A 15,299-nucleotide genomic window follows, 5' to 3' on the forward strand; every position below is an offset into this window, starting at 1 on the left:
CCAAACTAGAAAAATAAATAACAAATGACGTAATTATACCAGCTGGCATTGCTAATTGGTACTACGGTCCAATAAAATTCGGACATGTGTACAACTTATACACACACAATTCACCCTGAACTCGAACCCAAACCCAAATCGCCCGTCGTTTTTTCTCTCACAGCCATGGACAACGTCTCATCTTTGGTGTGCCTGAAATTGGATTCCCAGTCGGAGGTGCTCGGTAAGGACGGCGAAGAAAATGATCTTTTCTTGCCAGCTATGGTCCCCCTCAATTGTGATACACCAATAATCAGTATGTATTCTTTTCCTTTCCCTTTTTCTTTTAATTCAAGGGTGACCAATGCCAGTGAGCACACACAACTATGATGTTGTGGGAATTCGAACTTGATATCTTTAGTCTACAAGTCAAGGCCATTTTCCATCGTAAACTCAATCTTGAGCTGGAATTGATGGAGTTGGCAGTGTCTTGAGCTGGAATTGGTGGAGTTGGCAGTGAGCTAGACCCGTTGGCAATGTTTAGTTTAGTTTAGGTTTGGGGGTGTAGAACTGAAATTTTTATGCGTGTTTCTGTTCGTTTTAGCATTCTCGTTTTCGGCTCTCTGTTTTTTCCTGCTGAATCCAATCGTATCAAGATCTTCAAAATCTGACTTTTCGTTTGGAAGTTATGATCAAATCTTCACTCAGGGGTCGGGTATGTTGAATACAAGATAATGATTGGAATTTGGAGAAGGCATATTGGTGCAAATCCTATTAAGAGGATACAACAAAGAGCTTCTTGATTACAAAAATAAGGGAAAGGGGGATGGGGACACATTTTCAAATCCTGTCTGAAGCTGCTTCACCACCAAAAATACAAGGCTGCTAAAATTCTAGTTCTTCAGGGAGCAACACATTTACAAAATATATACAAAAAGACAGCATAATAACATAGTTAATGCAGAAAACCTGTCATTGTAGTATATGTACAAGATCCACCCTCCCCTCAATATAAAGCATCTTTCATTTCAAAAACCACCCCAACTGAAGCTCTTGAGTTCCTTTAGCTCATTGAACCACATCATTGACTCCAGTCAACCCATTCTCTGAGGTCTTCTTCTGGCAAGTCAATATTTTCTCCTCATCAGCAGCCACTTCTTGAGCCACTCTTCTTTCCCTTACCTTCTTACTTGCCTCAATGTATGGCTATAAGGAAAACAAATAAACCATATTAACATCCAGAGGGTGGACTTCAGTTCAGTTGAACAAGTTTGCTATAGTCAGGTCAGGGCTGCATACCATAAAGCATGTAAAAAGGAATACAACTAAGTGGCTAAACATAATTATAGACCATGTACAAATTTGAGTAAGCAATGTCTAAACAACCAAGGAAGAAATCTAGGTGTAACTCTACCTGTTTCTCACTCGCAGAGAGGGACTTCCATGCGTTGTCTACCATGTATCGGACATTTTGACCCTTCACTTTCCCTGAATCAGTACTTTTCAACCGCTCACATTCTATCTTGAGGAAGATATGATATGCACTCTGTGCCCCTCGTGGAGCACCGACACGTTTCTTCATCTCTTTGTTCTTTGAGCGCAGCTGGGGAAACTGCTTTTGTTCGGCAGATGTAGAACCTAATGAAATTTGCAATACAAAGGGGTTCTGAGTAAGTTTTGACTCAAATTTGCAGATGTAAGTGTAAAGTTTGAGAATTGAGTGAATTGTATTGAATCTCAGACTATGTACTTCAAACCTTTACAACTTTATAAAAATGGAAAGAATAAATCTATGCCTAAACTGTAGCTTTTGACAGCAACCACAATATATGCAAATTGATACAGAAATTAATGAAGCCAACCGTTGACATTACAACTCTTTAACAGTAAGACCACCTTTCAAGCCTACTCTATTCCTTCATAAGTTTGATGACCATTCAATATATGATTGCAACATGCAACGTTTTAGTTTGCTGAATTTAATCTACCAAGTAAGCAAAAGTCACATACCCATCAATGTTAGTTGATAATTCTCTTTGGGCACCTTCTTCTTCTCCACAAGAGCATCTTCAAGATTGGGTATCGGAGATGAGTTGTCCCTACAGTTCCCTTCCATTGCTGAGCTATCTCCAGTATTGTAGAAAGCATGTCCTGAAATTTTTATCCTAGTGAGGTTTAAGCATCACCTTTATGATATCTAGCTAAAACATGTAGTTTATACCAAGAAAATAAAGGTACTGTATTACAAATTAAGTACCTAAAAACTCTTATGTCCAGGCAAGTAATTAAATGCAAATCCAATTGAAAATATGCACTTCTCTAGAAGGTTATCTCTAGCTATTGTACCTAGAGTCGAAGCAGCTTTCACACGAGGTTCCCTGTAATAGTAAAGCTGTTCATACTGGTAGAGAAAGAGTGCATAGAGTTTTAAAAGAGGTTGAGGATCCTGCAGATTCTCTCCATCTAATTTTAGGGCCAGTGCAACTTCACCCCACCTCCCATCTGAGGTAACCTGGAAATTAACCATTACAAATCTCAGTAATCTCTTGTCCTGTAGGGCTATAACTTCATCCCTTTCAATTTTTAAGGTGAAAACCACTTGATCTTATCTTGAATTGATATTCATACAAAGGGTTAAACTAAAGATGCCATTCAAACCCTGGTTTGCATCAGAGTTATACACAGTTTATCCAAATGTGTAAGTTCAGAAATTCAGATAAATGATCACAAGACAGACCTTTTGGATGGTTATAAGGTATCATTCATTTCTTTTTCACTAAAGAAATATGTAAGAATGAGCAAGTGATAGAAATAAACCTGAATAAATCCTCCTCTTTCAATAACTTCTTTGTAAAATAGATGCAAGTCAAGTGTTGTTTGTCTGAGATCAAAACTGCCCATTGAAAGAAGGATACTCAGATTAATTTTCACATTGAAACAAATCGATCAGAAGAGATCGCCAAGTGAGAATATAAGATAAAATATCTAAACCAGTAATGAGCATTATAATCATATATCATCTTCCTATATATTCCACATGCATAAGTAAACCGAAGCTTGAATCAATCTTTTAAGCATACTTAAGTAGCATAATCAAGCCAACTATGAATTTGACAAGAGTTATCTGAAGTTTTATGCCCAACATATTCAATGGCACTACTGATTTCTGAATTAGAAGGTTCCAACTTGTGAGTGAGCAAAGGTCCCAACTTTGCCTCTTGTGAGCAAAGATTTCAACTTTTCTCGTCTTTTTCAAAGATTCTAACTTTGCTTTTCTTTTTTCCCACAACTTTCTCAAAACCACACATGGTATACATGAACAAAAGTTAGCGTTCGAAAAATCCACCTAGGCGGCCCGGGCGGGTCTGGAGGAGAAAATGCTTGCTTTTCTCCCAAAAATTTTAAAAAGCTTGCTTTTCAACACATTTCAAAAGCTAAAAACATAATGAAATTCCCCTGAAACCCACTTGAACACAGAAACAGAAAATAGAAGAGAAAACCCAGAAGCCCAAAACTCTAAAAGTGAGGAAAACTCACAGAAGGTTCAGCCCAGATGAGTTGTGCAACTTGTTGAGCCTCTGATAGAAACTCTCAATCTCAGAGCTCTCCAACTCCAGCAAGCTTTTCCCATCATCAGGCTCAGAAAGTGTGACATTGGAATTCATAGTAACAAGGCATTGAGAGCCATTTTTCTCAGTCTCTGGCTGGTTCTCAGTAGTCTTCATGTTGGAGAGAGAGAGCTTCACTTCGATAGCTTCACTCTGGTCTTTTTTCTACATTTGTAATCCCGAAAACTAAAGCCATCTGTCTATACATAGACATGCACATTTATGCGCATGTTGGTGTTGCTGCAAAATGGATTAGCTGGTGGGCTTACACGTAGCCCCCCACCCACTGTGGGGTAGATGAAAATGAAATTACCACTGACACAAAGCTGTTCTCTGTCCCAAGGCTGAGTTGTTTAGGATAGTTTAGCCATTCAATCAATTTTAACGTCATTTTTTTTATATAAGGATGATATTGGATTTATTGAATAATGGTGAAAAGGTGTAGAATAAGAATGTTGCAGAACACAAGAAACAACAGTCATTTTTCACTGTTTTGGTGAAACCATGTTACACCCAAAATATGTACAAATGATTCTTACATGCCACTGAAGTTTGCAGCAAGTGGACTTTGAGGAAGCATCATAAACTAACCAACCCTTAAACACAAGAAACTACACAGTCATTTCACTAATTTTATTTTTCTGTACAAGCGATTGGACAAGGGGTTTACACAAGCATTCCTGAGTGCATGGGGTTTCATCATTAAAATGCTGCAAAATTTGCAGGGAATGGCTTAAATTTGAAACCGCTGATCCTGCAATGGATCATGGTGGCAATTTTCCATTTTTAAAAATACACGTTACTTTTATTGTGTAATATTAATGTTATTTGATCATATGTATTTATTTTCTACCAAAGTCAACATATTAGACGAGAATCCGTTTATAGAAAAATATATATACATATATTATGGCACGAAATTTATTCCTTTTCTATATTGAATATTTTCTGTACTTGCTCATATTTACTTTTTTTTTCTTTCTGTAACAATATTTTATGCAGCGTCAACTCGAAGAACTTGAAATGTCAATGCATTGGCTTTCCTTTTCTTTCTTTTTTTGGGTTACAACTTACACCAATATGTTAATATGTAGATTTCATCCTCTCAATCTCAGCTTCCAGCTAAGATAAATTAAAATATTATATATATATATATAATATTTTGGGTTAATTAATTACTAACTACACAATAATTTTTTAATTTCTCCATGGTTGGAGTAGTAATTTTATAAAAATCTTCTAAAATAATTTTCTAGCTTTTTTCAGTTAAAATTTAACTTTAAGGCAAGTACGTGTTGTTGGCATGTAATTAAGGACATGATTATTTATATTTATGATCAGTAAGATGTAAAATTAATGGATACATATGAAAAATCCCAATTAACTCTGGAAGATTTTATGGATAACGCGTTGACACGTTTATGAGTAGAAATTTTTCTTTCCAATATGAGATTTAGATTAAGTGGTCCGAACCATTTTCATCTTCTATATAAGATGAAAAAATCTCATCATCTTCATATGCCAAGAATACAATACTTCAGGTTCTCATTGCTAATATGCAGTCCCTTGTAGCATCAATCTTGGCTCTCTTCTTTATGATGGGTGCATTGGAAGCACGTTATAATCCTCGGAGCTATAATCTTCAAGACGACGTCGTCGTAAGCGCCACCATCGTAGTCGATAAGAATGGCCATGGAAATTTTACCACAGTCCAGCAAGCCATTGATTCCATCCCATCAAATAACTCACAGTGGACTCGTATTCACATCAACCATGCCATCTACGTGTAAGTATACATACAACATATTTTTATTTCTAAGCTGTACTATAAATTCACTGCTCTCTAATGTGCTATTTTTATTACACCAGTGAAAAAGTTGTGGTTCCTAAAGACAAACCCTACATTATTCTCGAAGGAGACCTTGATCACTATCCTGTGATTGAATTTGGAGATGGTGGAAATGTTGTTACAAGTCCTACATTTATAGCACACGCGGATAATTTCATTGCAAAGAATATAATATTCAAGGTACGTAAAGTGTGCTCGTTTAAGCTGATGTGGTTTGTTCTGTGTCTTAAATATTCACAACTCTCGTAAACTCTGTGTCGACAGAATACATACGACCGTATTGACTTCATGGCGGATGTCAATGGGAGGCCTACTACTTGGGCAGTTGCAGCTGCAATCGATGGAGACAAACAAAGTTTTTATCAGTGTAGCTTCCTTAGCGTGCAAGACACATTGAGTGATGCCCGAGGCCGTCACTATTTTTATGAATGCACCATTAAAGGTGCCATAGACTTCATCTTTGGTTCTGGCCAGTCACTTTATGAGGTTAAATCTCCTCAAACTTTTCTCATATTTCTTTTTATTAATTAACATTTATAGAAAAAGAATTCTTACATTGACTCAAATTTGTTTGCAGAAATGCCAAATAGTTTCAGTGACGGACGTGATAGGGTTCCCTGGGTATATCACAGCCAATGGTCGCGGTGGCCCAGACGACCCAGCTGGGTTTGTGTTCAAAGATTGCCATATATCTGGAACAGGCCCTATAAATCTGGGAAGGGCATATGGCAATCACTCTAGGGTTTTGTTTTCTGGAACATACATGGAAAATATTATTACCCCACAGGGCTGGATGGCTGCATGGAACACTGGCAACGAGTAAGTGTTGTCTTCTGTTTTATAATTTCGTGGTTAATTTTTATTTTCATGATAAACAGTGATTATTTTCAAATTAATTAATTTTGAAATTATGGAACAGGGATTTAATTTCGTACTCGGAAGCAAACTGTAGTGGACCAGGGGCAGATTTGTCCCAACGTGTGACATGGGAGAAGAAGCTATCGGATGAAGAAGTGGAAGGTTTAACAAATGCAGCTAAATTCATAGACCAAGATGGATGGTTAGCAAAGCAGCCAAAATAAAAGCAAAGTTAGAGCCATAAAAGGCCCCTGTATGAACTCTAGAAAATCTGATTTGTTATTGCTTTATTCTTATATATGTACCACATGTTCCCAGATGTAGGATGTAATTTGTTTTTGTTAATGGAATAAAATGCATGTTATCGAGTTTGAATTTCCTTTTTTACGAATCAAAGTAATTTGGAGTAATTTAAATTATCGTTTGTATATTTATACATGGAGATTTATTGTAATTCAAATATTATAGATTCACTAATATGGCACCAATGTAGGAAGGGTGAGCCACCGACCAACTTGGTAGGCCACCAAGTTACTAGAAATAGAGATTCACCAATATGGCACCAAAAATAAAAGTCAACCCATCATAAGTAGACTTCAAGAATTGATCTCACCAATATCTCTCAAACCAAAATTTACTTTTTACCTTAAACTTCACTAACATAAGGGGGTTTGACAAACTTTTATAGATTGATAATATATATATATATATTTTTTAAACATTGGAGACAGAAATACCATTAGACTAAAAGTTAGTTTATATAAAATGATATTTTTTAAAATTTAAATATAAATGTTGGTCTCGTCCTAAATTTTTTAAAAAGAGACTTGAAAATTTTCAAGGTAAATCCTAATTTTTCTTTCCTCTCTTAGAAGGAGTTGTGCTTATAACCAAAAGTGACTTGGATTTTTGATCAATTGGGGGGGTGGGAATATGTATTTTTGAGATCTCTTCCAATATTAGTACCACTAGGACTAAGAAATTGTTTGTAATGCCAAAAAAAAAAAAAAAGAAGCTGAAATTATAATTAAACAATGAAATGAATCAAGTGTGTATGCTTTGCAGGGTCCTCCTCACTCCTGCTTATGTTTCATATTCCGAACCAAATGCTTGATATCCTAAGGCGGAAATTTGGAACAATATGACACATGGCATGGTATTATTGGTCCACGTAGTTAATTACGTGGCCCAACACTCCCCTCCGACCCCACACAGCCTCATACTCTGACTCATCAAATTTTAGGGCCACACGATACTGGAAGACCACTTTGAACTGTCCGCTAACCGGCGGGTTCAGGAAACAACAGGCATGGATAAGGGCCATGAAACCAAGCTAAAACCCACAAAAAATACGTCCAAGAAAAATAATTGAAAATATTGAGTTTCTGTCACCAAAATCCTCGAGCTTTCATGATAACCAGAAAAGTTTAGCCCCCAAAAACCCAACTTTGAGTCGAAGTTGTTCATGGAGTCTGGGCCATTAGTGATTGGCTTCAATTCCGTGAGGCATACTCGAAGCATTAGAAAGATTTTGATTTATCTGCGCCAAATTCCTCTCTTCTGAAACACAAACTTAAGAGTTAACCACAAAAAAAACTCAACTTTAAGTCTGTTCTTAAACTTTGAGAGGTACCCTTTGTGATTGGCTTGTGTTTTCCGAGCCGAAGTGAGAAATTGAGCAAAAGGGTAGCTTAGTTTTGGAGGCTGCATGAGTGGGCAAGAGCCCAACTGGTGTTTGAAGCCTTGGAGCCTGAAGCAACAGGAGCAATGGCTTTGGGTTGTGGTTGCACTGTCCCTCTCTCACAATATTCTCTCTCCTTCAAGTCCTTCAATTTATTCTCAGCTTGCCAAGCTTCGTTTCCATCGGCGCCGCCACGGCCTTCCTCTCGAATTTGTTATCGCATCGCTTCTCGCCGATGGTTGAATTTGAACCACATATCTGTGGGTTCTCGTAGGTAAAGCTTGTGTTTTTGGTTTGTTGAGTTTTATATCATTGTTTGCTAAGAAAGTGAAGGAAATAGTATTGGCGCTCTATTGAGTCTAGTGCTCTTACGCATTTTAATTGGACTTCCATTCGTAGTCAGAGTTTTAATCTAGTTTATGATAAGCGTGTGTAAGGTTTGTGACTTATATGTTCTTTTGATTGCTAGCTAGAAGTGCAGAAAGTTCGAATTTTGGATTGTTATATATTACTATACTTGATGGTTCTTTTTAGTGTTGTATATAAGCACCCTTGTAAGTGTTAAGTCCTAAAATTTTAAAGCAATGGCAAAATTGTTATTAAAAAGAGAACATCTTAAAACCTTGAATTCTCAGTTATGAGTTGGAGGAAAGTGAAATGAAATCTGAAGCCATGGTCATGACTTGACAGAACTGCGGAAATGTGATTATTAACCCCTTGTCTTTTCCTGTTGGTTGGGTAACAGATTCAATGGTTTTAGTTCAAGGTGTTCAATAACCAACACCGACTTACACTTCAGCCATGTGGCTACTGAGAATGAGGTCCAGGACGAAACATCAGCTGCAGAGCCTGATTGCTCGGTCTCAATTGTCAATCTTAATTCTGATATGCTTGAGACTGAATCTTTGAGTTTACTAACTGAAGACACTTATGTAGATAGTCTCCTGACGACACTGCCCGTAAGTTTCATGCTGGTCTATGAACCTTTTCTTCTTTTTCATTACCATTAAGCATTACATTACTGTTAGGTCCTGTCACCATTTTTTTTCCCCTTTATTTAGGTTTTATCAAAAGAGGAGCAGCATACCCTTGCAGCTACTCCGGCCCATCCAATGGGATTATATGGTAATGTGTCTTTTCTAAGATGTCTTTTATGTGTCATTTGAATTATAAAATAGTTGATGTGGGTGATTTTGAATCCTTGAGGTGATTTCTGACCTGGTGAACATAATTTTTCAGCTTTGTATGCTAGTTGTCTAGCTGGGAATTTAGTGGAGCAACTTTGGAATTTTGCTTGGCCCTCTGCTATCGCATTGATATATCCAAGCCTTCTACCAGTAGCATTCATGGGTTTCTTTAGTAAGGTTGCTATTGAGATAAATTAAGTATGTAGGACAACACGGAAGGAAACTATACTTTCTAACTAGCTCAATTTCTTTTAAAACAGCTTGCAATAATTGCTGGAGGCCCTTTAGTTGGCACACTTATGGATCATTTTCCCAGAGTACCCGCGTATAACTGTCTTAATATTATCCAGGTGAGTAGTTTAATTTGCATTTTACCCAAAGATATATGCAAGACAATTCTTCCAAACTTTTGACTTCAAACCTTTTCTTTCTCTCAGGCAACTGCTCAGTTGTTATCTGCAGCAATGATAATTCATGCACATTCTGTTCCTCCTTCTGTGTCATCCCTCCTTCTCCGCCCTTGGTTCATTGTACTTGTGCTAGCTGGGGCTGTAGAGAGGCTATCTGGTGTAGCATTGGGGGTTGCTATGGAGCGTGATTGGGTGGTGCTGGTACTGCTATTTTGAGGTTTCATTGTTCCATTAGGGCACTCACCTACGCATGCATGCACACATAGTTTTTCACTTCCAATATGTCATTGTCCTAAACTAGAATTTCCGTGTAAACAGTTGGCAGGAGTTAACAGGCCTATTGCGCTTGCACAAGCAAATGCCATTCTTAATCGAATTGATCTTCTCTGTGAGGTATTTTCTAATCTATAGATCATTTTTTCTTTTGCAATATCTCCATGGATTTTTCATATGTTGTTCATTTTGAATTATTTGCCCTTTTATTTGAAATCTGATATGCAAATATTCCTTAAATTGAATACAGAATATAGTTATTCTACATAAAACCCACTGAATGAATTGTTGTGATAGATGATAGTTAGGTGTTTGTTGAAGAAAAAAAGGTGATAATTTATAGGAAAGCTTGAGTCTTATAACCTTTTACTCATTACAGATAGCTGGAGCATCACTATTTGGCATTCTTCTCTCTAAGTATGACCCGGTAACATGCTTGAAGTTTGCCGGAGGTTTAATGGTGTGGTCGTTGCCTTTTGCAGTAATTTCTCTTCTCCTTGCTCACTTTGACTTTTCTGCTTGAAGAAATTTCGCTTTCATTGTTGACAATAAATTTCCATTTGTTAGATTGTTCTCACGTGCTTAACCAACAAGCTTTCTAGTGGGGTTCTTGACCGCCCTAAATGTTCACAAACCTGTTGTAAAGCATCCACTGAAGGACCCCTGATTGATACCAACGATATATGTAAGCTTGATGCTTCTATCTTATATTTTAAGTAAATCTGACAACTGCTTTTGCGATAAACTTTACTGACTGGTTCCATTTTCTGGACAATCAGTGGATAAAGGTGTGGCAGCTATTAAACTTGGATGGAAGGAATACTTGCAGCAACCAGTTCTTCCTGCAAGCCTAGCCTATGTGTTGCTTTATTTTAATGTTGTACTCACTCCAGGCAGTTTGATGACAGCATATCTAACACAAAGTGGTATTTTCATACTTTTTCGCCTTTTATATGCATATTTCAGGAAAGACCTTCATTTTCAATAAATTCAAGCCCCAGGTTCTGAGGGCATGCTATAGCTCGGCCAAAAAGTATCTCATCAACATGCATTTAATAGTAAACATTATGCACATTAGAGGGCTTTCTAGCAGTTAGTAGTCAGTGACCCTACTGATTCACGCATATAGGTTGTTACATCCATGGTGTTGGGTACACTTGTTTCTTTTGGCTTATCAAGAGATAAAGTGTTGTCTTTAACCTATAGGAAAAACAAGGGGATTCAGTGATCATACTTTGGCATGATTCGTGAAACCCAATTCTAACTCCAAGATATCATGGCATTGTTTAACAGGTTTAAATCCATCTATCATTGGGGGTTTTAGTGGACTATGTGCTTTTATGGGTGTTGCAGCAACATTTGTGTCTTCATGCCTGGTCAGGCGGCTTGGCATTTTGAAGGTTGCCTAATCTGCTTCATTATTGTGTTACCGTCCATTTTCAATTTGTATTCTGTGTCTACATCTCATGGAATTTCTTTACCAGGCAGGAGCAGCTGGGTTAATATTTCAGGCTTCACTGCTCACCGCAGCTGTTGCTGTTTATTGTAGTAGATCTTCCTCTCAGCAGAGCCCCCTTCTTTTCTTCCTGTGTTTGATTGTAAGAATCATTTATCTATTTCTTATTTTCCTATATGAGATAATAGATTAAACTTGAACTGTAATACTAAAGCTTACAAAGAAAGGACTCAATAGTTCAGAAACAAGATGTGGGGTTGGAAGATTGGCTTCAGCTGTGGTTGTGGTCGGGATGACAGTTGGATGTGAGCAGCTCAAAAAATCATATTAGTGATTTGATTGGACAATGGGACTTATAACATTATGTTGGATTCAAAAGATCACCCACATTATACCAAACATAAAACACAGTTGATGGGCTTTTGTCCATGCTTTTCTTACATTTAATTGTATCCTTTATTTTCATCGAGCTCTGATGAACGGCTACCTTTTGCACGCAGGTATTATCAAGGCTGGGACACATGTCCTACGATGTTGTGGCGGTACAGATTCTTCAAACTGGGATACCATCATCCAAAGCAAATATTATTGGGACAACAGAAGTTGCTGTTGCTAGCCTGGCAGAGTTTACAATGTTTGGAGTTGCAATAGTTGTCAATGATGTTTCACATTTCGGCTCTCTAGCCGTGCTGTCACTCCTATCAGTAGTTGGGGCGGCGTGGATGTTCTGTCGTTGGTTGTTGAATCCAACAGATGAACAAAGAACTCTTTTCTCTTTCGATGCTCAGTGTCAATAAGCGAAGTAAGTTTTGTCTTTTTATCAATCGATTTGATTAATCTTCAAATGTTTTTACATGTCTGTCAAGTCTGAATGAACGATTTTAACATTGCTACTAATCATCTGCAGTTATACTTTCTGAGGCCCTGGTACAAAGGCTGTTTGACGAAAATCGGAACCAAACCTTTTAGGGCGCCCACATTTTTCTATTGATAGAGGCATATGTTGGCTGTAGTGTAGGATCCGTGACACGCCTTTGTATCATATAATATATATAATATATATGGACTTCAACGAGCTCAACTTTGTACATACATTTTGAAACATTTGTAAATCATTGATTCATTCAAAATCTTTTTCCTGGAGATCATGCTCCAATTCTTTCTGAAGCTCGGTCATTTGTGAAACAATGGAAGTAGAATGAAGGTAGCTTCTTTTGAAGCCATGAAAGCAGAAACAAGGTGAAAAGTTACAGGCAGGCCTTTTCTTTTGGGGTCAACACAGGCAGGCCATTAAAGCAGCAAAAGTTACACAATCTTATGGTGTAGGTTGCGTGATCAGAGAATTGGAACTTATTCCAGGTTGACTATAACAAAGATGAGAAAAAGCTGTGGTATTTATTTTTCATCTGCAATAACAAATAACAATATCATTGGGAAAAGCTGCAATGGGGTTGGGCTCTGCATAAAGCTTGTAAATTCTCTCCCTCCAAAAACAACTTTGTTGGACAACAATGATTTTGATCATTAACCAATAGAAAAGTGCCAAATGGCACTATGGCATCTCTCCTCCTCTTCCTCGTATGGCTAACATAAACTTGATTAACTTATAACTTGTAACATTAAAGCTTAACATCTGCTCTGCTGCGGCGGGCATTGGGTTTTGCATATGAACAGCACGTACCCGTCACGCTTCACCCCTTCTCCCAAGAACCTTTTACTATATACCTCACCTCATTAAACTCCCTATATAATTTAAGGTCCAATGTCCAAACTTTTATGTAACTTTGTGTCACGCCACTTCAATGATTCAGAATGTGAAAAATATTTCCCGTTTCTATTATATTTCCCGTTTAATCATTTGAAATGCAAATTTCTTATGAAGATTCTCCACTAAGTTACATTCTTCCAACTCTTCATCTTCTTTAATAAGTAACATGATGTGAGAAATAGAAAAAATGATAAACGGAGTACCAAATTTAATAAATCAGCTTCATACCATGAAAGTGAAAGAGTTTGACTAGTTAATTATTGGTGCTGCAAAACAGTTTTTTGAATGCATTAGCACCAACAAAGTAAATGCGTATTTACTTTGAAAAGATAGATGTCATTCACAATTCATTTCAATTTCACTTCTCTTAAATAATTGACTTCACCAAACAATTCATTTATTTTATTTAAAAATATATATAATTAAGAATCAAAAAAGAATATAAAAAATAGAAGTTCAAGTTACAAAGCAATGAGAGTGAGTCACGTGAAGCAAGGCAAGGCAAGGCAGAGAGTGAGGCAGTGGCTACCGCCATCTCCTAAATATCACGTCCCCGTGTTTGTCGCGTGTATTCTACGTTTCTCTCTCTCCTCTCCTTCTCCTCCTTCTCTTCCTCCTCCGGCTGCAGTCAACATTACGTTGGTAAGAGCTCCCTTCTCTTTTCTCTCTCGCGATTTATCATCTCATCTCATCTCATCTCATCTCATGCTATCAAATTACAGAAAATAATAATATTTATTCATTGTTACTATATTATTATCTCTTTTGTCCACTGTCATTGTTACTTTTCTGAACAGTTGTGAATCCTAGTTTTTGCAGAGACCAAAAACAGCTTAAAGAGTTGCAGGTGAACTTTTTAGGCGTAAACCAAGTATGGAATTATCGATAGTTATCAATGTTTTATCAGTAATGAAATTTATCAACATGTTATCGATACATTTTTAATAATGTTACTGTTATATCGATGCACACTCGTGTCATACATAGACAATATCGATATTATTATTGTAGGTAGCAGCTACAGTAATCTCATTATTTAAAAAAACAGGTAGACTTTAATATTGTAAATCATGAGACTTTAATTTAAGATATTTGCAAGAAAGGAACCTCATTTCAAGGTAGAAGAAGAAAAATATAATGCTTACATAAAGGACAAGAAGCCTTTAAGAAAGTTAGGATTTTTGCAAGTTACATGTATTTTAACACTTGAAATATGAGTTTACTATTTGTCTCAAAATCACTCCTTTACTATTAAATTGACTAGACAAGAGATTACCACAGTGAATTTCAAGAATCGATTTTCTTTTTATTTGTTGAGAAAAAGTCAAAAGTTTGGCTCAAGTCACGATAGATTGGTAGTAGTAGGCAGGCAGCTACTAATACTATGCAGCTCAAAGCAAAGTTATATACATATCTATCTGAAATTGGGGAGAAATTCAATTCAAACTGATGTATATAGACATCAATTTTCAAGAAAACACCCAAACCTTTTTGAGGTAAACCAACAGCATCCCATTTCCCAAAACCAAAAAAGAATTTCCATAAACACAAAGACCCACACTTGCCCCAAAGACCCTTGAGATGAGACATTTCTAGATGGACACCTTGAAAATTGTATAATTTATGCGTGAGGAGAGAGAGAGAGAGAGAGAGAGATCCCCTCCCATCAATCCCAATATCATATCATATCACACTTGGGGGGGAAAAAAAAAAGTAAAAAAAGACCATGTGAGTGTTAAAAACAGAAACCAAAGCTCCTCCCTTCTCTTCTCCATAACCTATGCTCTCCAGATTACCTCAATAACCCAAACACCTTCACCATCATTTCCCATAACCCCCTGCCCCCACACTCCATCATTTTCAGCTGGACAAAGTGTGAAAAGTGGATGAGACTTGTGGATAAAACAATTACTGAATGGCAAAAAATAAAAGTAACAGTCACATTTCCATGATTTTACATCACTTGTTGGAATTCCTCAAACCCTTATCCTCCAGCCATTAGTATTTCTTTTTGTTGCTTCAACTAATATCAAAAAAGATTAGAAGAAGTAATTAGAGTGTGCAGCAGGGAAAAAAGAAGTGTTCTTTTTTCACCACAAGCTTCTGTTGTTGTTTGTTGCCACAGTGTTCTGGACTTGAAAGCGCCCATCTTTTCATGTCTATTGACACTGATAGTTGATACATCACTTGCCTTGTTCGTGTCCTCCTCTTTTTGACCCTTTTATTATTT

The 15,299-nt window shown here is 37.0% G+C and overlaps 3 protein-coding genes and 1 long non-coding RNA gene across 4 annotated transcripts; 3 read left to right on the forward strand and 1 right to left on the reverse strand.

The window, feature by feature from the left end:
* The first annotated feature begins 125 nt into the window (after positions 1-125).
* LOC148921176 (uncharacterized) lies at positions 126-1,780 on the forward strand. Its single transcript, XR_016127274.1, has 2 exons — positions 126-295; positions 1,411-1,780. It is a non-coding gene; the product is annotated as an uncharacterized LOC148921176 (long non-coding RNA).
* Positions 754-3,787, reverse strand: LOC148921177 (high mobility group B protein 10-like). The gene is made up of 6 exons (XM_089053029.1): positions 3,517-3,787; positions 2,797-2,872; positions 2,326-2,491; positions 1,990-2,130; positions 1,394-1,617; positions 754-1,185 (listed from the first exon to the last, which is right to left on the reverse strand). Exons 1-6 carry the CDS (start codon positions 3,702-3,704, stop codon positions 1,048-1,050), a joined length of 933 nt encoding a protein of 310 aa, XP_088909155.1. The 5' UTR covers positions 3,705-3,787; the 3' UTR covers positions 754-1,047.
* Positions 3,788-5,143: 1,356 nt separating this feature from the next.
* Positions 5,144-6,518, forward strand: LOC103344551 (putative pectinesterase 29). Its single transcript, XM_008248146.3, has 5 exons — positions 5,144-5,373; positions 5,457-5,616; positions 5,701-5,922; positions 6,014-6,255; positions 6,356-6,518. Exons 1-5 carry the CDS (start codon positions 5,144-5,146, stop codon positions 6,516-6,518), a joined length of 1,017 nt encoding a protein of 338 aa, XP_008246368.3.
* Positions 6,519-7,564: 1,046 nt separating this feature from the next.
* Positions 7,565-12,444, forward strand: LOC103344193 (solute carrier family 40 member 3, chloroplastic). The gene is made up of 14 exons (XM_008247820.3): positions 7,565-8,249; positions 8,721-8,934; positions 9,037-9,100; positions 9,215-9,339; positions 9,423-9,512; positions 9,600-9,773; positions 9,891-9,965; positions 10,225-10,326; positions 10,413-10,530; positions 10,625-10,771; positions 11,139-11,245; positions 11,330-11,443; positions 11,802-12,103; positions 12,209-12,444. The coding sequence occupies exons 1-13, from the start codon at positions 8,062-8,064 to the stop codon at positions 12,096-12,098; spliced, it is 1,815 nt and encodes a 604-aa protein (XP_008246042.2). The 5' UTR covers positions 7,565-8,061; the 3' UTR covers positions 12,099-12,103; positions 12,209-12,444.
* The last annotated feature ends 2,855 nt before the right edge of the window (positions 12,445-15,299 follow it).

This window comes from Prunus mume, linkage group LG1 (genome assembly GCF_029339155.1).
Source record: "Prunus mume cultivar Tortuosa linkage group LG1, ASM2933915v1, whole genome shotgun sequence".
NCBI classification, from domain to species: domain Eukaryota; kingdom Viridiplantae; phylum Streptophyta; class Magnoliopsida; order Rosales; family Rosaceae; genus Prunus; species Prunus mume.

What these genes read in the sequence shown, in the direction of transcription:
- LOC148921177 (XM_089053029.1), bottom strand. Translation starts at nt 3,704, where the DNA reads ATGAAGACTACTGAGAACCAGCCAGAGACTGAGAAAAATGGCTCTCAA. An exon ending in GAAAGCTGCTTCGACTCTAG is followed by an intron (nt 2,131 to 2,325) that starts GTACAATAGCTA and finishes TAAAAATTTCAG; the next exon opens with GACATGCTTTCTACAATACT. An exon ending in TCTCTGCGAGTGAGAAACAG is followed by an intron (nt 1,186 to 1,393) that starts GTAGAGTTACAC and finishes TTTTCCTTATAG; the next exon opens with CCATACATTGAGGCAAGTAA.
- LOC103344551 (XM_008248146.3), top strand. Translation starts at nt 5,144, where the DNA reads ATGCAGTCCCTTGTAGCATCAATCTTGGCTCTCTTCTTTATGATGGGT. An exon ending in CTGGCCAGTCACTTTATGAG is followed by an intron (nt 5,923 to 6,013) that starts GTTAAATCTCCT and finishes ATTTGTTTGCAG; the next exon opens with AAATGCCAAATAGTTTCAGT. An exon ending in GCATGGAACACTGGCAACGA is followed by an intron (nt 6,256 to 6,355) that starts GTAAGTGTTGTC and finishes ATTATGGAACAG; the next exon opens with GGATTTAATTTCGTACTCGG.
- LOC103344193 (XM_008247820.3), top strand. Translation starts at nt 8,062, where the DNA reads ATGGCTTTGGGTTGTGGTTGCACTGTCCCTCTCTCACAATATTCTCTC. An exon ending in CCATCCAATGGGATTATATG is followed by an intron (nt 9,101 to 9,214) that starts GTAATGTGTCTT and finishes ATAATTTTTCAG; the next exon opens with CTTTGTATGCTAGTTGTCTA. An exon ending in ACTGTCTTAATATTATCCAG is followed by an intron (nt 9,513 to 9,599) that starts GTGAGTAGTTTA and finishes TCTTTCTCTCAG; the next exon opens with GCAACTGCTCAGTTGTTATC.